General features: G+C 39.2%; 1 protein-coding gene across 2 annotated transcripts in view; it reads left to right on the top strand.

The window, feature by feature from the left end:
* The window catches only part of disc1 (DISC1 scaffold protein), a 101,766-nt gene that overhangs the window by 6,984 nt on the left and 67,925 nt on the right, over window positions 1-26,857 (top strand). For both annotated transcript variants that reach the window (XR_010805327.1, XM_066696555.1), the window contains exons 2-6: window positions 74-1,017; window positions 1,548-1,617; window positions 12,954-13,107; window positions 18,607-18,730; window positions 19,713-19,945. Coding sequence is in view for 1 of the 2 variants with exons in the window: in XM_066696555.1 (XP_066552652.1) it covers window positions 74-1,017; window positions 1,548-1,617; window positions 12,954-13,107; window positions 18,607-18,730; window positions 19,713-19,945 (1,525 nt within the window). In the remaining variant the exon portion in view is untranslated. The remainder of the gene's footprint in view (window positions 1-73; window positions 1,018-1,547; window positions 1,618-12,953; window positions 13,108-18,606; window positions 18,731-19,712; window positions 19,946-26,857) is intronic.

The raw sequence follows: 26,857 nt of genomic DNA on the forward strand, positions 1-26,857 counted from the left end.
ATTGTATTTTCATTTTTTGTTTTATTCCTATTACTTTTAAAGTTTGCCTTATGACTGTACCTTCTTTTTCCAGTTGAATCGGTGCTGCCGCCAGCAGGAAGTCGTACTCGGCGAAAGAAGCTGCACAGGAGGCCGGGGTATATGAGAGGGGGGCTGCAGAAACAGCTGGAGTTCTCCCAGGGTGTCAGCAAAAGGCCTTGTCAGCGGCCTGCGCAAAATGGAGAGGTCTACGATGGGAAAGGTTGTCAGATGAACTCGATGAAGACCCCAGCTTCTGACTCCAACTCTGTCCCGCAGCACCTTTCCCTGTCGGGGGCAGACAGTGCCAGCAGCCTGGACTCCTATTTCAATGAATCACACAGTCGCCTGTCGGTGGGAAGCAGGGAGAAGCCAATGAGTCCGTGTGCACTTGTTCCCCAGGAGGATTGCTGGCCAAGTGAAGGTGCATCAACTCCCTGGAAGGATGCACAGAGACCTGAATGTGACTGCAGCAGCCTCAGTTTGGATCTTGAATTGCAAGCAGTACCCACTCCCCACAAAGGAGGGGAGCGACCTCTGGCCTCCCCTGGAGATCCCTTTAACTCTAGCTTCAGTTTCATCCAGATGTCCTTGAACTCGAGCTATGGGTCCACATGTGAGCTCTCCCAGCAGAGCCCATCTTTGCCTTGCACCCTGGCAGCAACGCAGGACCATACCAAGGCTGGGCTTGAGTCCCCCCAGCCAGGCAAAGGGCATCTCTTTGCCGTGCAGCTGTCCTGGGAAAGTGGAGAGGGTGAGGGGTATAGTCTGGAGTCGGGCCTGAAAGAGAGCCTGCCAGACTCGGACTCATTCTCCCTCGACGCGGAGGCCACCTTCTCCCTGTCCGTGGACTCCTCTGACGCCGCCTCTGCCGGCTCCTCTGTCACTTCCGGCTACGAGAGCAGCACCCCTTGCTCAGACCAAGGCTGGGAGGCCCTGATGAAGAAATACGAAGCCATCCTGCAAGACTGCCTGCAGAACAACCGGACCAACATAAAGGTTAGAAATTGCAGCTTTCCAGATTAGTTCGGGCTATTATGCCACTTACGTCCCCTGAAATTAAAAACCATTGTGTTCCTGGTGCTCAAGTCAAGTCTTAATTTTCACATTTTATTTTTCATTTTTCATTTTTTTCAAGCAGAATGTCTCCATTTATAGAAGTGTATTGATTGTCCCCATTTTAAATGATTTACAAAAGCTGTTATATCAGTAGATTGAAGTGTTCTCTTAGCAGTTTTGATCAGATAGGATGATGTAACCGTTCAGACAAATTGACTCGCAATTAGGTAAAAATCATTAAATACTGAAGAAACTGGTGTTGGGTAACATGCCAGAGCCTACAGCTTACAAAACCCGACTCAAGCTGTTGTGTCGTATTTCCATCCTGCTGTAGGAATAATTTTTATCACTTCCATCTGAATGAATGCAGCTTCAATGTGCTATAAGAGCAAAGTTCAGACGTTAGATATTATTCCGTCAGCTTTAAATACTCTCGTATTTGTGTAACAGTTCATTTATTTCATTTTCAGATTGAGTCTATGATGTTAAAGCTGCAGAGACTTCAACAAAAAGCAATACTAGAGGACGACTATGACAAAGGTAAAGTCACCACCTGACAGAGGATTTAAAGGCCAGTAAAAACTGGTTTGGATTTTGAATGAAAAACATTTCTCCCACCAGCCCAGTCTCCGCTATCCATTGGTGTTTTGCACGAGGTATACAGTGCATCCGGAAAGTATTCACAGCTCTTCACTTTTTCCACATTTTGTTATGTTACGGCCTTATTCCAAAATTGATTAAATTCATAATTTTCCTCAAAATTCTACAAACAATACCCCATAATGACAATGAAAGAAGTTTGTTTGAAATCTTTGCAAATGTATTAAAAATAAAAAACAAAAAAGCACATGTACATAAGTATTCACTACCTTCACTACCATCACACTCAAAATTGAGCTCATGCGCATCCTGTTTCCACTGGTCATCCTTGAGATATTTCTACAACTTGATTGGAGTCCACCTGGGGTAAATTCAGTTGATTGGACATGATTTGGAAAGGCACACACCTGTCTATATAAGGTCCCACAGTTAACAGTGCATGTCAGAGCACAAACCAGTCCAAGGAATTGTCTGTAGACCTCCGAGACAGGATTGTATCGAGGCACAGATCTAGGGAAGGGTACAGAAACATTTCTGCAGCATTGAAGGTCCCAATGAGCACAGTGGCCTCCATCATCCGTAAATGGAAGAAGTTTGGAACCACCAGGACTCTTCCTAGAAGCTGGCCGCCTGGCCAAACTGAGCGATCGGGGGAGAAGGGCCTTAGTCAGGGAGGTGACCAAGAACCCGATGGTCACTCTGACAGAGCTCCAGCGTGTCTCTGTGGAGAGAGGAGAACCTTCCAGAAGAACAACCATCTCTGCAGCACTCCACCAATCAGGCCTGTATGGTAGAGTGGCCAGATGGAAGCCACTCCTCAGTAAAAGGCACATGACAGCCCGCCTGGAGTTTGTCAAAAGGCACCTGAAGGACTCTCAGACCATGAAAAACTAAATTCTCTGGTCTGATGAAACAAAGATTGAACTCTTTGGCCTGAATGGCAAGCGTCATGTCTGGAGGAAACCAGGCACCACTCATCACCTGGCCAATAACATCCCTACACAGAAGCATGGTGGTGGCAGCATCATGCTGTGGGGATGTTTTTCAGCGGCAGGAACTGGGAGACTAGTCAGGATCGAGGGAAAGATGAATGCAGCAATGTACAGAGACATCCTTGATGAAAATCTGCTCCAGAGCGCTCTGGACCTCAGTCTGGGGCGAAGGTTCATCTTCTAACAGGACAACGACCCTAAGCACACAGCCAAGATAACAAAGGAGTGGCTATAGGACAACTCTGTGAATGTCCTTGAGTGGCTCAGCCAGAGCCCAGACTTGAACCCGATTGAACATCTATGGAGAGATCTGAAAATGGCTGTGCACCGACGCTCCCCATCCAACCTGATGGAACTTGAGAGGTCCTGCAAAGAAGAATGGGAGAAACTGCCCAAAATAGGTGTATCAAGCTTGTAGCATCATACTCAAAAAGACTTGAGGCTGTAATTGGTGCCAAAGGTGCTTCAACAAAGTATTGAGCAAAGGCTGTGAATACTTATGTACATGAGCTTTTTATATTTTTTATTTTTAATACATTTGCAAATATTTCAAATAAACTTTTCATGTTGTCATTATGGGTTATTGTTTGTAGAATTTTGAGGATAATAATAAAATTTAATCCATTTTGGAATAAGGCTGTAACACAACAAAATGTGGAAAAAGTGAAGAGCTGTGAATACTTTCTGGATGCACTGTATGTATATGTGTGTGTGTTTTAGGTTTACATTTTTGGGGAAATGCTCTGTTGCCAGGTGAATTGGTTTCCTTTCCCCCCCACCCATGATGCAGATAAATCAACGCAGACTCCTGCAGACGTTCTTCAGTTGCCAATGCCAATATCTTCAGTCAGTGTCGTTCTATACTCCTCCCAGAAAATATGTAAATAGTTTAACAGCACTAAACAATTAGTTTTAAGACATTCACTGATTACAGTATGCTTTAAGATCTCTTGCCTCTTGCTTATTTAAAACAGTTTGAGAATTATTTCTGGTTTGACAGAATGGATCAATACTCTATTTTGCTGGTTGTCAGTAGTTTAAGAATCCTGGAACTCTGTTTAAACTCTTGATTTAACATCCACCTAATGATGTGGCAGTTTGTTCCACATGCTTACAACTTTGTTTAAAGAAGCGCCCCTAGTTTTACAGCAGTTCCATTCATGTCCTCAGTGCCTGGGTCTCTTTGAGTCTGAGATTTGGGTAAAGTTTGTTTTGTTGAGAAGCTCAATTGCTTTAGAGTTTAAGGAAGCTGAGCTTAAGTTCAGTGGAAAATGTCTTGGAAAATGTCACAAAAATGTTGTTCTCCCAGTTTTTATGGGTCACTTGATTGCTTTCCATACGAAATATCTTAAGAGCAAGCTTTTGTCTTTTGGATGAGGATTTTTAGTCAGTTCGATAGTTGGATTTAGAATAGTGCTTCATACACTGGGAACTTTTTTTGAAACTTCCAATAGAATTTTGTAAATGTTACACTTGAATTTGTTATTTATTGTACATGACATAGATCATACAACACGTAGACATATATTAAATGTTACAGTGTATGGTGTGACATGTAACAACTTTAAATCCAACCACATGCGATTTAGCTGATTACCGAACTGCATGTTTACATCCCAGAGAAGACAACCTAAAATTATACTCTTTTAAGATCTTCTCACATTCTAAAGGCTGCTGTAAACTGCACTGATGTTTATTGCACACCACAACTATGACGGACAAGCCAATGTTTTTGAAAGCCATTAAGTATTCTGCTGATTTGTGTTTTGCCACCAGGGGTCACCGTTGTCCACAAGTGGAGGAGTTGTAGTGTACTGTAGTCGAATTGCAGTGGCTCTTGCACTGCATGCAGAGCTCTGAGATAAATAGGGCTGAAGTGATGCTTTTTACTCAGATAATCAGTGTGAAACATACATATTAATATAATAGTTTCAGAGGTGGATGAAATCTTGACCTGAAGGGAAAACTATCATGCTTTAACACCTTGCTTTCTAAAGGCCTGGGGAATTTGGAAATAAGGCCCTGTTATGTATATTTACAGTTGGTGGGCAACTGTGCATGATTACAACCCTTTTCTCTATGTAGCTGGATTAAAAAAAAGAATGTAATGAAATAAAACATACTAGGTGAAGTCCTATATATACTTTTTTAAAGAATATTTTAATTTTTAAAACAATTGTAGAGCAGAAATAGTCACGTTTACTTTTAACAGTTTTAAAACCTTTCTTTTGATCTGCATTTGTTGTTCAAAGTTGATTTACATTGAGACATTGTGGTTGTTGATATGCTACCAGACTATACTGAGCAACTGAAGTGTGCTTGTAGTTGATCAAGCTGTATGGGGAATCAGTGCAGTCTGTTTTCTGTAGCTGTTGATTGAAAACCTGCTGTGCAACAAAATCATTACAGAAAATATAAAAAGACAGATATATTACAATTGACTAAACTTGGGTAAAATTGTAGGCTACAGTAAAAAGTAGCTTCACAAAAGTGATCCTGCATTTTTGATGCTATGTGACTGCAGCTCAACTTGAAATTGCATCCTTTCTGTTTTGTTCATTTTTCCATGTGAGTTAACTGCATACCTGGAGGTCAAACAGATGGGTGGGTGGCATTCGTTACTTTAATATGAGTCACTTGTCTTTTTATAGCTGCCTAGTGATAAAGCTAATTCGGAAGGTTTAGGGTGGTTAAGAGTAGGGTGCCGCTGAAACTTTATAAAAGCTAGAAGTGAGTTCCCTCATACTTCGTTTTTTGTTGCCTCGTGGGCTCTGAAGAGTGGGAATCATGTGAATGGGGGCTATTGTCTCCCAGAAACAATACTGCCAGAGCTCCCACAAGCTGCTGTCATTAGGAAGATGTGCAGGCTCCTGTCTCTGAGCTCTGGGATTGATGAACACTGATTCAGCAGTTGATTTTTTAATACATAAACCAGGTAAACATGTAATGCAAAAAATGCTGCAGGAAATGTCTGTTACAGATATATGGAAGCAATACTTCAAACATTTTCCTAACAGTGTGTCCTGACTCATACAGTGCTGTACTGTTCTTTATGATTGTATTTGTTTACCAGTTACTGCCCTCCAAAGGCATTTTGTGGTAAGGCAGCCCTGACATGGCAGGGGATTATTTTAACTGCAACTGGATTTTTACAAGATTTAGAGAGTTAGTTACAGCAGTAACTAACTCTCTAAATCTTGTGTTGTATGTCCATTTTATATTAACAATTTAGCAAGCATGTCGTGACTTGAACCATGGTGGAAGGTGGGTAACAAATATAAATTAATTAATGTTTTTACTTACTTTTTTAAGAGGTAGAGTACACAGATTACTTGATCTGTTGTAGTCGGTGTCCTTGTGTAACCTGTTCCAGCTTTCCTGGCTGAACTATTGGGTGCTTACTGTTGTTTGCTTTGACCTTTTCATACAGTTGGAGTCTTTTTAGCCACTGGGCTTGTTCCTTAATGCTAGGACCTACAATAAACTGCTCTTCAGTGATACAGTGCCTTGAAAAAAGTATTTAGCCTCCAACACTTTTTCCACATTTAAGATTCTCACAGCCTGGGATTTTGATGCATTAGGTTGGACATTTTTATTTGTGATTCTCCACTGAAAAGAAAGAAAATAGTTAACAATAAAAAAATGTAACTGAAATGTCATCATTTTTTCAATATTCATCCCCCTGGGTCACTACTTGGTTGAACTACCTCTCGCAGCTATTACAGCCAGTAGTCTTCTCAGTTAAGTCTCTGTGATAGAGCAATATTTGCCCATTCCTCCTGGCAAAAATGCTCAAGCTGTGTGAAGTTAGTTGGGGGCCAGTGATGGACAGCAGTTTTGAGGTCTTGCCACAGATTTGTGATGGGATTAAGGTCAGGACTCTGACCTCACAGTAGCTTTCTTTAGAAGTGTTTTGTACCCTTCCCCAGACTTGTGCCTCTATAATCACATCCCTGACATGTTTAGAATGCTCTTTCATCTTCATTTTGTTTAAGTCTTTTGAAAGTCTCTACCATGAAGTGTAACCCTACAGAGAGACCTGTATTCATCCTCACAGATTAATTTAAAGCAGGTTTCTTGTATTTCTTCTACCGGTGGAGTCCAAAAAATTGTGTGACTTGTTGAGGTAATATATTGCACCTGAGCAAATTTAGGCATGCAGTTACAAAGGGTATGAATAGTTTTTTAATCTGATAATTTCAGTTTAAAATTTTTTAGTGTTGGGGCCTAGATCACTGTCAAATAATTAGAATTCAAACTTATTATTATTTTTTTTAAGATTAGTTTCGGTTTTTGTGTACTGCACTTGCAATGGGCAAGAATGCTTTTGGTTTCACATCACTTTTCCAAACACACTCAGTTCTCTGTTTACTTGAGTGGAAGTTCTGTCTAAAGAAAAGTTATAAAAAGTGAATATTTTACCTAGTATGGTCTGTTCTGACTTTCATTAATTCGGTGCTTTTATTGTATTACCGCAGAAGAAATGAAACAGAGTATGGCACATTTCAGCTGAAAACACTTTCTTTTTTGATGGTTAGTGAATATTAGTTTTCAATTATGGCTGTCAGCTACTACAGAGTAAAGGCATGTGCCTTTTACCTGTAGCATTATGTTGGGTGTATTTTGATAAGAGCATTTTAGCTCTGAGCTGAAGCACTGATCTAAAGAAGACATCTCCCCCCCAAAGTTATCAGATTTCCTTAACTCATCAGCTGGGAACTGGTTTGCATCAAAATGACAATCTGGGAGGATGGCACCGAGAATAGGCCAAATAGTTTGGAATCCTGCTGTGAAATGTCTGGGGAAGGGGGCCTGTAGGTAATAAAAACTCTTTGAAATGGACGAGAGCCGAAATCCAGACACAGAGCTACGAACCCGGGCCAACCGGCATTTCCAAAAGATGGCATGGATTGACATCAGTCATAAATCAAGCCCCCCTCCAATAGGACACTGGGGGCTGAAACTGAAATCCAATCTCAAAAACTCAAGAACCAATCACCTATTGATCTGACAGACGTATAAAGAACAGCGCACGACCTCTTTTTCTCTCTGTCTCACCTGAACCAGTAACTCGCTGCCACAGCTCAACCTGTAGCTCTGTTGCCCGAACCGGAACCAGAAACCAACCAAGTCTTTGCCGGCAAAAGAAGAGTTAAACTGGGAGAAGGAGATTGAGCCGTACGAAGAATTCTTTTAAAGGACTTTATTAAATAAAGAACTTTACAGACTGCGCATGCCCGCCTGTGCCCACCTGATCAGTGGAGTTTTACAGCTGGACAATTGACTAAGTCGACTGTATACGAAAGTGTCAGTCATTTAAATAGCTATTTGAGTCTTAAGAAACTTGACCCTTGGAACAAACAGGGCCCTGATTTCCTCAAAGACTTTGTCTTCAAGTAACTACGGTGGAACCCTGCTTACAAAGAAGATTTTGTGCACAACCTTGGAGCCTTCAAACCAGTGGAAAATCTGTTTGGAAAAGACTCTACATTCGCGAAACCCCAACTTCCAGGTGCATCGACTGAGTGGAAGTTCTTGGACAAAGCCGAACCGGACTGCCTTTGTTTCCAAAACACACGGACCTCGTGCCGTGTGCTGTTATCTGAGCCCGAAGCCAGAGAGGCCTCTCTGGGACGAAGTTCAGATAAGTTTAACAGTTTGGAGTTCATGATTCATGACATTTGAGAAATCAATTAGAAATGTTAATCTGTGATTCATAACTCTAGAATGTGTAATATCATTTAGTTTTCTTAAATATAAATGTGTGTTGCATTCAACTGTTTTGTTGATGATTTTAGAAATCAAAAACGGCGAGAAATATCTTCTCATTCCTGTTTAACTGTTTAGTCTGAAATTGACATAAGTTAATAGACACCAGATTATAGGTGGCCCTGCCTATCCTTAATCATTGAATAATAATCAGTTAAGGGAAATTGTGGTAACAAGTAATGATAGGATCTTTCTCAGCACCTAAACGTAAATGAGACTGATATACACTCACCTAAAGGATTATTAGGAACACCATACTAATACTGTGTTTGACCCCCTTTCGCCTTCAGAACTGCCTTAATTCTACGTGGCATTGATTCAACAAGGTGCTGAAAGCATTCTTTAGAAATGTTGGCCCATATTGATAGGATAGCATCTTGCAGTTGATGGAGATTTGTGGGATGCACATCCAGGGCACGAAGCTCCCGTTCCACCACATCCCAAAGATGCTCTATTGGGTTGAGATCTGGTGACTGTGGGGGCCAGTTTAGTACAGTGAACTCATTGTCATGTTCAAGAAACCAATTTGAAATGATTCGACCTTTGTGACATGGTGCATTATCCTGCTGGAAGTAGCCATCAGAGGATGGGTACATGGTGGTCATAAAGGGATGGACATGGTCAGAAACAATGCTCAGGTAGGCCGTGGCATTTAAACGGTGCCCAATTGGCACCAAGGGGCCTAAAGTGTGCCAAGAAAACATCCCCCACACCATTACACCACCACCACCAGCCTGCACAGTGGTAACAAGGCATGATGGATCCATGTTCTCATTCTGTTTATGCCAAATTCTGACTCTACCATCTGAATGTCTCAACAGAAATCGAGACTCATCAGACCAGGCAACATTTTTCCAGTCTTCAACTGTCCAATTTTGGTGAGCTTGTGCAAATTGTAGCCTCTTTTTCCTATTTGTAGTGGAGATGAGTGGTACCCGGTGGGGTCTTCTGCTGTTGTAGCCCATCCGCCTCAAGGTTGTACGTGTTGTGGCTTCACAAATGCTTTGCTGCATACCTCGGTTGTAACGAGTGGTTATTTCAGTCAAAGTTGCTCTTCTATCAGCTTGAATCAGTCGGCCCATTCTCCTCTGACCTCTAGCATCAACAAGGCATTTTCGCCCACAGGACTGCCGCAAACTGGATGTTTTTCCCTTTTCACACCATTCTTTGTAAACCCTAGAAATGGTTGTGCGTGAAAATCCCAGTAACTGAGCAGATTGTGAAATACTCAGACAGGCCCGTCTGGCACCAACAACCATGCCACGCTCAAAATTGCTTAAATCACCTTTCTTTCCCATTCAGACATTCAGTTTAGAGTTCAGGACATTGTCTTGACCAGGACCACACCCCTAAATGCATTGAAGCAACTGCCCTGTGATTGGTTGATTAGATAATTGCATTAATGAGAAATTGAACAGGTGTTCCTAATAATCCTTTAGGTGAGTGTATATATAACGAGAAGTTACCTGACATAAATACTAACCTGCGTAGTTATTTAATGTCTGACTAACAATACTAATGAGAGACTCACCTTCGTCTTACTAACCGGTATTGTAGTCAATGTGTTTATAACCTTTTTTGTTTAACGATTTGTGTGTTATCATATGCGATCCCATGGTCTTTGATTTGGTCACGGAAGTGATTTGTCTTTGATTTGTTGATCTAGAGTTGAATTTTAATTAGTTTTTCCCTTTTGTATAATTAGTGTAGTGCTACATTTAGTCTTTGTTTTTGAATACATTTCACAATTTATATCTTTGGAATTGGTATCTGCGTCCAATTATTTTGGTGTTTAGTTAGTTTGGTGTAATATACATTTAATTTTCACACTTTCAGTGATTTAATATCCAGAGTGATGATGGGTCTGTCTGTTTACAGAAAATTCAAACAACTAATATTTTTTCTTACTTATACTGTACTTCAATCAATTAACAATTGGTGCCAAATAAGGGTGAAAAGAAGATGTCAATTGTTATTTATTTATATATATATTTATATAATTGGCTTCTTCACCTTAATGCTCAAATGGATTTCCTTCAAAAAAGTTTTAGCCCTATAGCAATTGGCTTTGGTTGACATGCCAGTCAGGAGGTGCCAGGGTTGTTTAAGAGTGATTATGTGTATTCTTTTTGGCTTTAAAAAAATGCTTAAAGCTCCTGTCTTCTCAACCAACAAAATATACTGTTCCAACACAGCTTGGTGTACAAAAACAATGTCTTGATAAAACATCCAACTTTTTTTTTTTTTTCCATAGATGTTCGACTTCAAATTCATATATCATTTCCAATATCAATCAGCATTTTGTATGGGTATCTAATGTTATTTAATGAGTTACCATTATTTGTTACATCATGGCTTTGTTGCACCAATTTGTAAACAACTTTTTGTGTTGATAAGGAGCTCAATGAGGGGAGCAACTTTGCTTTGCTTTGAAAAGGGCATAATTTGATGTATACATTCAAACCCTGAGGATGACTTTGGAAACAAAATGTACCATTTTCTTTTTGTCTCTAACTTCTATTTGTCTAAATATTGAGGGTGTCTCTTAATATCTCTGTATGTAATATTATGAAAGTAAACAGACATAAGGCTGAGAGAATTACTTTAAGAACCTATTAAACCTTAAACCAAAGCAATTTGCTGACATCAGCATTCTCATCTTATGTTTTTGTTTTTTGAACTTTAGTTTCAAATTGACCTTTCGAAACTATGACAGTGATGTAGCGGAAAAGACATTTTTCCACTTGACCTTTTATGTAATCCATTGGGTGATGCTCTGTTGTGGAGTATTCTGGCTCTTGACAGATTTGATGGGACATTGATATGACAGAAGCTTATTGTTTTGGAAGGAGATCCGTGTTAAAATGCAGCCCTTTAAGCGCTGGTGTAGCGTGAGGATGCTGGCCTGTCCCAGATGGTGTCCCGGTTACACTCCATACGGTGCTGTTGATTGACTCATGCCATTGTCACTGATTTTCACCCTCCTCTTCCATGAGGTTGAGCAATGTGCTGTGCATTGTTTTCCATCTTTTAATGCATGTTGTATATTTTGTAGAGCTGAAGGTGTCTTTATTTCCTGGTGAAAGGGGTGAATGTATATTGTCCAATGTCCAAGACAATCAGACCTGAAAGAAACTACATTTGTATTCAAATTTAAAATCACTGAACTAGGGGTGAACTATCACCAGATTTTTAACCTTACAGATAAATACTAGCCTATTTTAAAAGTGTATGTCAAAGTTTTCTTTTAATTGCACCGACATGCCCCTCAAATGGACAGTGGGGCGATGAATGTTAGGTATTTTAAAGAAAAGATCACTGCTGTGAGTGAGTGAAGAGAAGAAACATGATCTGACATCGTGTGAATGCCTTGACTAACCTCTGAAGTTCAGAGCTGTCTTTAAATACCAGACTAGTGAACCTTCAAATCTTCACTGAAAGCCCAATGATTTTGGCTCATTTAGCTTATTTATCTTTCAGCAGCTTGTGTATTTGTATACTGGCAAAATAACAATAAAACAAACTATATAATCCAACTGCAAAATAATGTTATTGTAGGTACATTCAAGTGTGGCATAGTGATGTAACATGCCTTACTCTGAACAGTTAAAACAATGAGATGTAAAAATAATGTATTCAACAGCTTCTGATTCTGTGATATTTTTCTCCAGTGTGTTTAGGTATAGAAATATTTCAGCTATCTAGGTGCTGTACTCCTTTTTACTGTAATTTTAAAATGTTCTGGATTTATACCCATGAAACTAATAGTCCTCAGGGGATGCATGTTGAATTTGACCTTAGTCCTTCCTCCAATTTTGTCCTTCAAGTTAACAAGCAATAAACAAATGATTTATGAAATTGGTACACTGATGCATATTGGTACTGCATTTTGATTATACTTAATTGATTTGAGTAACTAATTGCATCTGGTTATAAATTATTCTCACCTGTCGCCCTGCATAAGGGTGTCTGCTAAGAAATGTTGTAATAGTAATGGTCAGTTCCTTGTCCCCAATGTGAATTTCATGCTGCATGTTGTGCTTTAAGTGACAAATTTGAATTGGTAAGGCTGAATCACAACAACAGTGCCAAGTCCAGATGGACTGTCTGTATTCTTCTGTCTATGTGACAACAGCAGAGCTTAGTTTAATAACTAAAATTAAACCATTACAAAACCACATAAAATTAAGCTGCACTACACACACATGTGGTCATTTATTGGCATCATTTTATTTCTTTCATTTTATCAAATATAAATTGTGGAAGTCTGCACTGTTCAAAGTTTCTCTTCTGCTTTTTTTATCTGATCAAAAATGGAGGCTTATTTTAAACACATCTTTTATCATTCATTAATTTACACATAAACATAATCTTAATCATTTTATCTTCAGCTTCACTGTTATGTAACCAAGAAAACATTAATTGCCTTAATTTATAACTTGTATTGGTTTCATCTTTTCGTTTGCAAAGTAGTGTTTCATTGATTTTCTCAAATGTATCTGTCTGTCCTTTTAGCGGAAAGGTTTCAAAACAAATTAGATGAACTGAGGAGAGAGAAGAGTTTCCTGAAAGTTGGACTCCCCTCGAAACACCCTGTGGTCAGTCGGTTTGTGGAGCGACTGAAGGACCAGGTTCATTGTGCCCTACATCAGGCCTCTGCTGACAGCGGGTGAGTCTGAGATTCTTCGTCGAGATATTTTCATTGCAAAATTAGCAATAACATCTTCAGATTCTTTCTATTGTGAATGAGATATTTAGAGAGAAGTGCAAGGGAAAACGAACCTTATTGTCCTATGTTTGATTTTTTTTTTTTTTTTTTTTTTACAATTACTTTAAAAAAATTCCAAGTTGCATCCTTAGAGCAATGTACACAATCACAAAGTTGCTGATCAGCGATGTAACATGGATTACTTGTCAGCACAAACTAGTGACCAAACTATCAAAACTTTTAAAAAGAATACGTTTGAGCAATTGTTTGGCATAAGTTATGCTTGTGACCAGAAAAAACATCCAAGGCTCAAATGAAATGTTATTTGCCCATCCTGTCACTTTGTACTGTATATTTAATCCCAAACAAACCAAAGTTAAAGAAAAATGTCAGTTTGGTCAGTACTGTGCGGTACTTGAGCCTCACTAATGAGGCCATATATATAGCTGAAAGCTATATATATGTTTAGCTCATGCCAACTGCAACTGCAAAATTCTACCAAATGTCTGCCACATATCCAGTCCATAGATAACCAAACATTTTTGCTTGATTCTTGTGGATCTCATTTGGAACCTAAAGTGTTTCACAATACTTGGAACACTGGTCTCTAAGGTTCATACAGCAATACTGATATTTTAGGATTATTTGCTGGTGCCCTTGCAACTTGCAGGTGACACAATATACATTTTTCAAAGAAGCATTTTGCACAAAGCAAATTAATATATAATATATTCCTAGTTGAATGTATTGAATCAATGTACAAAATACAGTGTAGAATCTTATACTGAGCTAGTTAAGGTGTAGTTTTAGCTGAAATATGGTAATAGTTGCATAAGGTTTGCAAGCAGTGGGGACAGGCAGTTTACCAAGATCAGGGAGGCATTAACAAATAAGGTAATTAAAAGTGCAAGAATACATATAAAATCAGAGCAATAGTAGGGAGCAACAAACTGGGCAGTGGGTAAGTATAAGTATACTAGTAAAATAGTTATTAGTGTAGCCTTGCTATACTTAACAATCACAGCAGCATCTTAAAACTTCCAATTTGCAGAACGACTGGCAAAACACGTTTATATTGTTATTGAAAGTAATATTTTGAATAAATCAATTTTAAGCCTAACTTATTACTACATTGTCATTTTCTATTTCACCCCTTATGTTGGTAATGACAAAGCTCTTTTTATGGGAAATCTTTGAATTCCCAAAATTCTTTATTTCTTCAAAGCAACTTTTGACCTCACACCAGCTGCACTAATTAACCCAAATGTCTCTAAAAGACTTGAAAAGCCTTCTCAAACTGGTGTCATGTCTTTGACAAAATGTCATGTACACATTGTGTCTGATTCATATGACAGCATCAGTGACTCATTTTTAATTGAAGGATGGGGAAAAAAAAAACTTTCCTGTTTCACGCTTTTGAATGAACCATTTTTTTAATTAATGTGATGTAATACAGCCCCAAGTCAAGGCAGTGAGGCAATATCTGACATTAAAGTCTGGCTGCAAAATTCAACTAGAATGTGAGCTACAGGTTTTAGATTTCCTACATATCAAGATGTGGAACAGTGAACTGAAACACTAATGGTAACTATAAATATAAATGTCTACAAATTAAAATCTGATAATTTTGGGTAGTCTTTAACAAATGCTTGGCTGGGTATGTATGAATTTGTAATAGCTCATGTAGCAAATCATACCAAATTCAAATGTAAATGTGCTCTCTGTTTTTAGGTTTTAGGTTTTGCCATACTGCTGAATTTATATCCTCTATGTTCTAAATAACCCTGTCCATTTTAGTTTTAGATTTGGAAATTCCGTGTTTTGTGAAAATTATTTTCAGCTGCATACTTGGAAATGAAAACGAGCAGAAAAACACTGACATTCGAAGGAGACCTTTAGGGATCACTGTGTCCTATTACTAGGCTATTAATGGAAGCACTACGCAGTTCAAATGCTTTAAAAACAAGAAACAAAACAAAAAATTGCATGCTTTCAACCTCGAGGTTCCTCTTTAGTCACAGTTTTTACCCACACTACCTCTCAGCGAAAAATAAAGTCTTCCGTAATACAGTTCTGAGTCAGAATCACTTAATGTGAAGATGTTAATCTGAATTTTACAGTGATTAATAATATACAAAGAACTACCACCTAACGAAGATGCAGGCGTTGGGGTCCGCAGTTCTGTACACAACTGAAAACAACATTTTGTTCTCGAGCACAAAGTTTGAAATATCAATACTTAAGTGATTTCGTGAAAATTTACATTTTAGAATAAGGCATATGCACATTACCAAATAATAGTTGGTAATTAAACTTACTACATTTATTAGCATCCTGAATTTTGTATGTGAAATGTCCCTTTAAACCTTTTGTAGTAAATGTATTTATTGTCCTCATTAGATTGAGAGTAAGATAAAGTATATTGAAATTGAGTTGTTTAATTAATGCAATTTAAACTGGGATGTTTGACTCACTTCCCAGGAGGGTCACTAGATGGTCAATCCTTAACCATCTCTCACAATATTTTCAGTTAGATGGACACTTGACAAAATAAAGTAAAGGGCACTTTGAAAGCAACCTGCCCTGCCTACCAAAAAATTGCCTTCAAAAAAGATCACAACAAAAAGTTAGAAATAGTTACTTCTCCCCACTCTCGTGCAGCATTTACAAAGCATATAATTGACTGGTTTGTGACAGTCTCTAAAGAACGGAGGCTTAGGAATCACAGAGGCAGGCGTTACGGTGTAAAGATGTTCTTTATTTATATTGTGCGGGTGTTAAATAAAATATAGACATACAAAAAAAGACAAACAAAACAGAAAAGAGGCTCCTCTCTACACATGGAACTAATGAATAACAAGACACCACAATCAATACAAACCCATAATCCTATAATCAAGTCAAGTCTCTGAAACAAACCAAAAATATCCAATACCATCAATACATTTTTTCTCCTATCACTCTCTCTGCTCCAACTCTCTGCCCCTCTGGCAATGATATATAGTTTCAAGCTTATGTATTTTTTATATCTACAGTATTTAGCTATTAATTGCTTTAGCACACCATTAATTAACAATGCTTTGCATATACTGATACTGTACTAACATCAATTTTGTGAATGATGGGTATCACAAACATTACAATGACTTAGTAATACATTTATATACATATTAAAGGGCACTATTTGATATTGATATTTAGTCCTTGGAATTTTGCTCACAGAGTCATCCTAACACAAAAGGTTGACTATTTGTGTTGACCCATGTCCAAGTATTTGCTTATGTATATATACAGTGAGGGAAAAAAGTATTTGATCCCCTGCTGATTTTGTACATTTGCCCACTGACAAAGAAATTATCAGTCTATATTTTTAATGGTAGGTGTATTTTAACAGTGAGAGACAGAATGACAACAAAAAAATCCAGAAAAACGCATTTCAAAAAAGTTATGCATTGATTTGCATGTTAATGAGGGAAATAAGTATTTGATCCCCTATCAATCAGCAAGATTTCTGGCTCCCAGGTGTCTTTTATACAGGTAATGAGCTGAGATTAGGAGCACTCTCTTAAAGGGAGTACTCCTAATCTCAGCTCGTTACCTGTATATAAGACACCTGGGAGCCAGAAATCTTGCTGATTGATAGGGAATCAAATACTTATTTCCCTCATTAACACGGGAGGATCTCAAGGCAGCTGGGACCATAGTCACTAAGAAAACAATTGGTATCACACTACGCCATGAAGGACTGAAATCCGGCAGCGCCCGCAAGGTCCCCCTCCTCAAGAAAGCACATGTACAGGCCCATCTGAACTTTGCCAATGAACATCTGAATGATTCAGAGGAGAACTGGGTGAAAGTGTTGTGGTCAGATGAGACCAAAATCGAGCTCTTTGGCATCAACTCAACTCGCCGTGTTTGGAGGAGGAGGAATGACCCCAAGAACACCATCCCCACCGTCAAACATGGAGGTGGAAACATTATGCTTTGGGGGTGTTTTTCTGCTAAGGGGACAGGACAACTGCACTGCATCAAAGGGACGATGGACGGGGCCATGTACCGTCAAATCTTGGGTGAGAACCTCCTTCCCTCAGCCAGGGCATTGAAAATGGGTCGTGAATGGGTATTCCAGCATGACAATGACCCAAAACACACCAACAACAAAGGAGTGGCTCAAGAAGAAGCACATTAAGGTCCTGGAGTGGCCTAGCCAGTCTCCAGACCTTAATCCCATAGAAAAGCTGTGGAGGGAGCTGAAGGTTCGAGTTGCCAAACTTCAGCCTCGAAACCTTAATGACTTGGAGAGGATCTGCAAAGAGGAGTGGGACAAAATCCCTCCTGAGATGTGTGCAAACCTGGTTGCCAACTACAAGAAACGTCTGACCTCTGTGATTGCCAACGAGGGTTTTGCCACCAAGTACTAAGTCGAAGGTGTCAAATACTTATTTCCCTCATTAACATGCAAATCAATGTATAACTTTTTTGAAATGCGTTTTTCTGGATTTTTTTTGTTGTTATTCTGTCTCTCACTGTTAAAATACACCTACCATTAAAAATATAGACTGATAATTTCTTTGTCAGTGGGCAAATGTACAAAATCAGCAGGGGATCAAATACTTTTTTCCCTCACTGTATATATACATAAGCAAATACTTGGACATGGGTCAACACAAATAGTCAACCTTTTGTGTTAGGATGACTCTGTGAGCAAAATTCCAAGGACTAAATATCAATATCAAATAGTGCCCTTTAATATGTATATAAATGTATTACTAAGTCATTGTAATGTTTGTGATACCCATCATTCACAAAATTGATGTTAGAACAGTATCAGTATATGCAAAGCATTGTTAATTAATGGTGTGCTAAAGCAATTAATAGCTAAATACTGTAGATATAAAAAATACATAAGCTTGAAACTATATATCATTGCCAGAGGGGCAGAGAGTTGGAGCAGAGAGAGTGATAGAAGAAAAAATGTATTGATGGTATTGGATATTTTTGGTTTGTTTCAGAGACTTGACTTGATTATAGGATTATGGGTTTGTATTGATTGTGGTGTCTTGTTATTCATTAGTTCTGTGTGTAGAGAAGAGCCTCTTTTCTGTTTTGTTTGTCTTTTTTTGTATGTCTATATTTTATTTAACACCCGCACAATATAAATAAAGAACATCTTTACACCGTATATATATATATATATATATATATATATATATATATATATGTGTGTGTGTGCGCATATAAACTTTGCAGGTGAATCTATAGGTGAAAGCTATTGATCTGAGTGGACACATCTTGGAGAGACCATCATCCAGCAGATGTCTGTCTGATAACCTCTCACTGTTCATTTAGTGTCATGTTTCCACACTACAGAAGTTCATTCACCTTTTGAATGGATGTAACCTGAATTTAAATATTTCCTTTTTAAATAATGATCATTTATTTCCTCCTCTTCTTTTCAAGATCTAGTAGTGGAGAGAGCCAGTCATCACAGAATCGAGCCCAGGAGTGCAGCCGATCTTCTGAGAGCCAGCAGTGCCCACCACTCAGGAAAGATCGTCTCCTTCAAGAACAGAGACAGATTCAGGTAGTTGCAGCACAGTCAAAGGTCTTCTGAAAAGTACTTAATGTTAATTAACTTATAATACTCTTATTTACATATTAGTATTACAATTTTGCATTAATTTGCTTTATCACTTGGAGCTCTGGTGTTCATTTTTAATTAATATACAAATGTTCACCCGCAGATGTATCATTGATGAAGAAATTGAGCCCACACACTTGGGCACTACCCTACTGTATTTGGGGAGAGATTGGTTTCAGGGAGCTGGGGTGAAACTGTGCTCTAATCCCTGTGCCCATCATTCTACCAGTGGACTTTTTTAATTCATAATTAATAGCTCTGGAACTTGAATGTAGACAAATCCTACATGATCTTAAATCTATGATGGCATTTGTTGTGTATTTAAATGAAAAAAACATTCAGTTGATTTTTAAAGGGCTGTGGGTCTAGCTTTGAGTCCTGTTGACTGGATTACTAAAAAGACAACTATTGTCAAGTCAATGCCGTTATGGTCTTCTTTTCTAGTTCCCCAGTGGGCACAGGCTTCAGTTCTCTCAAAACAACAAAAAAACCAACAAAAGGAAAACATCATGCTTTGTCTTGGACCAGGGGTCTCTAGCCATAACATTAGACAACCTCAATCCAGCAGGTCACCCTTAAATCCTAAATCTATAACAAGTCGACATGAAATTGATTAGAATTAAATGGCACAATGTTCCCACAATTCCCTACGGCCCTCAAGGACCAGGCATCCTATAATTGGAAAAAGTGTCTTGCTTAATTGATCAATAACGTATTCTTCCAGTGTTTGCAAATTTGGCGATTTTCAAGTCCAGTGTGGAGGGGGGTGGCAATGAGTTGGATGTAAATGAACACTCGTACACAGATGGTTCGATATTTGGCTCCTGCAGAGTAGGGACTTCGGGGGATAATTACGTGCTCTTTTCTGTGTCGGCATCAGAGCTGACCTTGCCTTTAGTTGTACTTGCCTTGCTCTCCCCCATAGAAGGAAATCCAGGATCTGCAGAGAAAGCTGGTGACCCTAGAGGCCCGGAGCAGCCAGCTGGAATGTGAGATTTTGGAAGAGGAGAGGCTTATGGAGAGTGATGAAGGACAGGTTCTACCCCTGCTAAGCTGCCCCACCACACAGCTACTGGACCTCGGCAAAACCCTGGACGACTTGGTGGACTCGGAGCACCGTGCCCGACTCTGTACCCATCTGCCACCCTATATACAAAGGTCAGCCCCCCTTCATTGTGCCCAAACTCACCTGGCTTTTCAATCATTATCAGAACTTTCTTTTTGACTAGAATATCTCTTGCTATTCAGTATGTCAGTCTTCATTTAATATTGTGCCACAGGAGTTCCCACCGTGTGCTTTTGCAGAGAATGTAAAAATGAAGTACAGTAGTCATTCAGTATATACATGAGGTATAGCAGCAGTAGTTAACCATTAGTTATGGAGAAGAATAAAATTGCTGAGGGTCGAAAGGCTTAATTTCCGTACGGTTGAGGATTTAAACGGGAAAAACATTGAAAAACAAAAACATTATAGGACAAAATCACTTTTCTTCTTTAAAAAAATTAAATGCAGCATGTCTCCCTTTAATTGGTGAATATTTACTCACTCTTTACATATTGGTTTTGTGTATTTCTCATAAGTTAAAGTGCTAGTTTCATTCAACTGTGGGAAAAGTTGGAACTTTTGGAACAGTGCTTAAACATTCACAATTCACCATTACATCCCAGTTCATGACGTACACATCAAACATAGATCCACCGCATCCACCACAGGTAGAATACACTGTAATGAGACCACCAGGTGTTAGTCTTACATAGGTTTCTCCTGAGTAGCTGACTCATATTGTCCCCCCCAAAATAGTGTGCATTTGGTGCCATTAAGTTTACTATGGAACAGCTGTACCCAGATTGAATGATGGAAAAGCTTTCATAAAAAAAGGAAAAACCTCATGATGACGATAATAATCAGAGTGCTTTTTACAATTGGTAGCACATGTGTAATTTGTCCTCATCAAGTTCTGCAATCGTGGAGAAAATGACATTAAAAGCATTTTTTGCTGGAAGGGATATGGTAGCACAGCAGGAAAAGGCTAGAAATGTCCCTTTCTCAGTGGGTGACTGTGCAGTGACCCTGCTGAGAGACTGAGATAGGGGGAAGAGTCCATCCAATCTTGTGTAACTCACGTTTACATAAAATGTTAGCCTTACATGGCACCTTGATTAGTAGTTACATGTTAAGGAAGATGCTAAGTCTTCAGATGCAGATGAACAGTCTTGGCTGTTGGTTATAGCCAGTGCTCGATTTGAGAGGGAATAACTTTGAGTATGGGGTATGGTATATGAAGCCTGCTACGCCTCTCACCGCATAAGAAGACAGTGGCCACTTTCCCACATGGTGAATGCAGCAGGGCAAGAGGAGGATCTGCAACAGAGACCAGCAGTGAGAAAGAGGAGTATTGTTTGTTAACTCTGCTTGACCACTGTTTGTTCTGAGAAACTGATTTGACACTGACCCCAGCTGCATAAGCACTACGATAACAGCAACGGCCCCCACTTCTGTATCATGACCATGGTTTGGATTTGGAATTTCCCTACAGCCTACCCCTGCAAGGTCTTCCCAGTTTTATTTCCTGGGAAACAGTTTATTGGCCCAGGGACAGATAGGAACGGACTTACCAAATATAGTGCCCTACCCAGGGGCTAGGATTCTTGTCTGTTTTAGTCTTTTTCAAGGCTACTCTTTTGTTTATGACTGCCCAAATGTATTTACTTAAGCACAAGACTGAGGAGGAGCAAGGATGAACGTAATCCAAATTGGTTACAAATGTGGTAACAAAAATAAAAACCTAATCCTTTTTACGTGATGTATAGAAGGATCAGGAAAACAAGAAAATCCATATGTACGGATGCATTGCAGTGACAGTTCATTTCCCTGACATGATGTGCCCATCTGTTATGTTTTGGTCATTTGTTGAATTTCATATTGCTATTGACATTGTCTAATGTGCTAAATTGGGTATCCAGGATGTAAATTTATAGATTTTTTAAAATATCCTTTTAAACAGTTAAAAGATTAGTTTGTGAAAATGTAGTTTTGTTTTGCCAGTATTTCCTGGCTGTAGTGTATCTGCTTGTTATATAATGGCTGCTGTGTTGAGTTCTATGGAAATGGAAACTGTTCTTCTCTCAGTTGAAGTGAACCCTCAATGATACATTTTCCAGTCCAAGGTCTTCTCTAAACTAAACACTCTTAAGCAATCAAATTCAATTGAATGGTTTTACATTCTAGTTGTTTTGCATAATCTTCAGCATAAACATATACTGAAACTAATTAAGGGATTGCTTTTCATTCTTACCAAGTCATTCTGGCTGTTTTTTGTCAGTCAGTTGGATGTCACAACAGTCATTTTACTTGACTTGTTCCTATGATTTTTTTCTGATAGGAGCTCAAATAGTTTTACTGGTACAAAGTAGCATCAAGGAACTGTGTGTGTCAGGCTTAGTATGTCTTTGAACTTATTTTTTTGTGTGTATTTAAAATCCAATTTGTGGATGTGTACTCTGTAATTTCTTGCCAGAGATAAATCATAAGGGGGTAATATGACTTATTGCAATAGTTTTTTTCCATTATATATTTGGAACTCACTCATTGTCAATTAATCATTGCAGATAAAAAATAATGAAAGCTCACTGGAGATTATTAATGCGTTTTTCTCCTGCTAAAAATAATTATACTCGCACCAGGGGCATTATTCTTGACTTAAATCTATATATTTTAATTATATATTTCCTAATTATTTCCAGTTAGATTTATTGCTGTTGAAGCTTAATCCCAGCATGTAGAGGGAGAGCTTGAGATGGCACTCCTTGGATGTGACCTCTGACCCCCTGCTATGCTAAATCTTACTGCACACACGTTCATTACCACTTACATTTTCTTCATTCCTAATGTGAGGAGATTATGAATAGAACAATGAAGACCAGCTCATGAGAGTCAAATAGGTTTCTAGGAACACATATGTATATCCATTATATAATACTTGCAGCATGATTTAAATGTTTTAAATTGCAAAACAAGATAATTTATGTACACCAGATTCTGCACAGTGAGAATCCACTTTTGAACAGGACTTCTGTCAGAACTTCCTTTGAATCCCAAAATTGTGCCAAAAGCACAAATTCTTGTGGGGGAGATACGCTGTCCCATTATTGACTGCTTTGTTGTTATTTTTTATCAGACTTGTTTTATAAAGGAAGTTGCATGTTATTATACATTTAAATATTAGACTTGCATTTTCTATTTTATAGATTTTACAGACATGCAGACATATATATTGAAAAAGAGTTTAGTATTGGTATTGTTTGTTTTTATATATACAGTGGGTTAAATTATGCAATCAAAATGTTTTGGTATTTAACTACACTGATATTCTATTTTGTTCCATTTTAATTTCAATATTACTCGGTAGTGGCCAAATTATGATTTATGTATTATGTGTATGTGTCCAAGTCTGTCAAAATCAAATGTCACCACATAGTAGAAAACCAATGTGACGCGCTGTTTGGTCCTCCTCGCTCGTACAACCCAGTGAGCTTCAGTGTAACAGTGGCAAGAGTGGGAATGGCTGAAAGAGACAGGATCCAAGAGACAAGTGCAGGCGAACAAAAACCCCTGAAGCATAACTTTTGAATTGCAGATTGATTAATGACAACTTCTGTGATCTGCATATATATATACACCAATCAGCCATAACATTATGACCACTGACAGGTGAAGTGAATAACACTGATAATCTCGTTATCATGGCACCTGTCAGTGGATGGGATATATTAGGCAGCAAGTGAACATTTTGTCCTCAAAGTTGATGTGTTAGAAGCAGGAGAAATGGGCAAGCGTAAGGATCTGAGCGACTTTGACAAGGGGCAAATTGTGATGGCTAGGCGACTGGGTCAGAGCATCTCCAAACTGCAGCTCTTGTGGGGTGTTCCCAGTCTGCAGTGGTCAGTACCTATCAAAAGTGGTCCAAGGAAGCAAAAGCAGTGAACTGGTGACAGGGTCATGGGCGGCCAAGGCCCGTTGATGCACGTGGGGAGCGAAGGCTGGCCCGTGTGGTCCGATCCAACAGACGAGCTACTGTAGCTCAAATTGCTGAAAATGTTAATGCTGGTTCTGATAGAAAGGTGTCAGAACACACAGTGCATCGCAGTTGGTTGCGTATGAGGCTGCGTAGCCACAGACCAGTCAGTGTGCCCATGCTGATCCCTGTCCACTGCCGAAAGCACCTACAATGGGCACGTGAGCATCAGAACTGGACCACGGAGCAATGGAAGAAGGTGGCCTGGTCTGATGAATCACGAGTTCAAGGTGTTGACTTGGCCTCCAAATTCCCCAGATCTCAATCCAATCAAGCATCTATGGGATGTGCTGGCCAAACAAGTCCGATCCATGGAGGCCCCACCTCGCAATTTACAGGACTTAAAGGATCTGCTGCTAATGTCTTGGTGCCAGATACCACAGCACACCTTCAGAGGTCTAGTGGAGTCCATGCCTCGACGGGTCAGGGCTGTTTTGGTGGCAAAGGGGGACCTACACAATATTAGGCAGGTGGTCATAATATTATGGCTGATCGGTGTATATAACAGGATGCAAACATGACAGTAAAATAAACTGGATCTCCCACTGTTATTCTGTGCTGACAGCACTTGCCATCTGCATTTAGATGCACGTGAGTTGAAAAATGACAATACCAAGGCATGGGGATTTTACAGTAATTTTAAACTGAGGCATTTTGTCCATTGCATTAAAAATGTTGGCACCTTATTGCAGCACATGAACCATGCTTCGGAGTTTCAGTATAAAATAACTGAATGTGTAGTTAGTGATTTTGCCATTTACTTTTAATTCTAACATCTTGTTTGAATACCTTTTAAGTTAATTTGAATAAGATTGTGTGAATAATTACTGGTTAGTCATGTGACTACAGTGTGCTTTTTAAGTAACATGAAGGCACAGCCATGTTAAAAACCTTAAAAAAAGAGATCAAAATGTTGATTTTCAAAATTAGTTTAAAACAAGTATGAAATGCAGGAAGTATTTACTTGTTTGGTTAATTTCCCAGCACCATGAAGATGAGGATGTTTGTCTCTACTGTTTTCACTGTTATATCTTGTCATCCCAGGAAAAAAGTATTTGGTCTCGGCTACTAACAGTCCTGTACGGGGATCCTGAGTTTTGAAAATACATTTTCTTGAGGTCCTACCAGCAGATTTCAGGAACATGCACACAGATGTATCACCTTTTGAGGACTTTGTACTTGTGAAATGGCAGCAATTAATTCAATCTAATTGTGCTAATAGAAGCGCTATTGATGCCGTAGAGCAAGTTGAAATGTCCTTATGGAAATATGCCTACATCCCAGTGCAATGTACACAACTTTCAGAGCATCTTGGTGTAATGCAAAATCTGCTCAAAAGTGCTCAAAAAGTGCAATTCCTGTTCCAAAAACTCTGAAAACAATACTCATTTCCATACCTATGTTGTTGCTTGCTACACTCACTTTAAGCTTGTAGACACTTCAAAACAATGCGGAGCAGGAACATTTGAAAATCAGTGTTCATTTTCTAATACATTTTTTTCCCCATTAAAGTTTTGTTAATTTACAGTACAGTAATCGGTCTATTCTTAGTGCATTTCAAGGGGTGTGCATATGCCGTAAACAACCCATAAATTGAAATACAAATAATTGAAAACACAGAATATAAAATACTTGTGGCAATACATATTCAAAGTATTTGCAAAATACATGCCAATACTTTAAAAAGGTATTTCAAATACATTCAACTTGTAATTGTGAAACAGGATAAATAAGATTTTGGAAAAGTATTTGAAGTAATTGGAAATACAGAAAATACATATTTGACCGATGTCTGATACGTATGTGTATATGTGTGTGTGTGTGTGTGTGTGTGTGTATGTACACTCACCTAAAGGATTATTAGGAACACCTGTTCAATTTCTCATTAATGCAATGATCTAACCAACCAATCACATGGCAGTTGCTTCAATGCATTTAGGGGTGTGGTCCTGGTCAAGACAATCTCCTGAACTCCAAACTGAATGTCTGAATGGGAAAGAAAGGTGATTTAAGCAATTTTGAGCGTGGCATGGTTGTTGGTGCCAGACGGGCCGGTCTGAGTATTTCACAATCTGCTCAGTTACTGGGATTTTCACACACAACCATTTCTAGGGTTTACAAAGAATGGTGCGAAAAGGGAAAAACATCCAGTATGCGGCAGTCCTGTGGGCGAAAATGCCTTGTTGATCCTAGAGGTCAGAGGAGAATGGGCCGATTGATTCAAGCTGATAGAAGAGCAACTTTGACTGAAATAACCACTCGTTACAACCGAGGTATGCAGCAAAGCATTTGTGAAGCCACAACACGTACAACCTTGAGGCGGATGGGCTACAACAGCAGAAGACCCCACCGGGTACCACTCATCTCCACTACAAATAGGAAAAAGAGGCTACAATTTGCACAAGCTCACCAAAATTGGACAGCTGAAGACTGGAAAAATGTTGCCTGGTCTGATGAGTCTCGAGTCAGAATTTGGCGTAAACAGAATGAGAACATGGATCCATCATGCCTTGTTACCACTGTGCAGGCTGGTGGTGGTGGTGTAATGGTGTGGGGGATGTTTTCTTGGCACACTTTAGGCCCCTTAGTGCCAATTGGGCATCGTTTAAATGCCACGGCCTACCTGAGCATTGTTTCTGACCATGTCCATCCCTTTATGACCACCATGTACCCATCCTCTGATGGCTACTTCCAGCAGGATAATGCACCATGTCACAAAGGTCGAATCATTTCAAATTGGTTTCTTGAACATGACAATGAGTTCACTGTACTAAACTGGCCCCCACAGTCACCAGATCTCAACCCAATAGAGCATCTTTGGGATGTGGTGGAACGGGAGCTTCGTGCCCTGGATGTGCATCCCACAAATCTCCATCAACTGCAAGATGCTATCCTATCAATGTGGGCCAACATTTCTAAAGAATGCTTTCAGCACCTTGTTGAATCAATGCACGTAGAATTAAGGCAGTTCTGAAGGCGAAAGGGGGTCAAACAC

This window comes from Amia ocellicauda, chromosome 23 (assembly GCF_036373705.1).
Source record: "Amia ocellicauda isolate fAmiCal2 chromosome 23, fAmiCal2.hap1, whole genome shotgun sequence".
Lineage (NCBI taxonomy): Eukaryota > Metazoa > Chordata > Actinopteri > Amiiformes > Amiidae > Amia > Amia ocellicauda.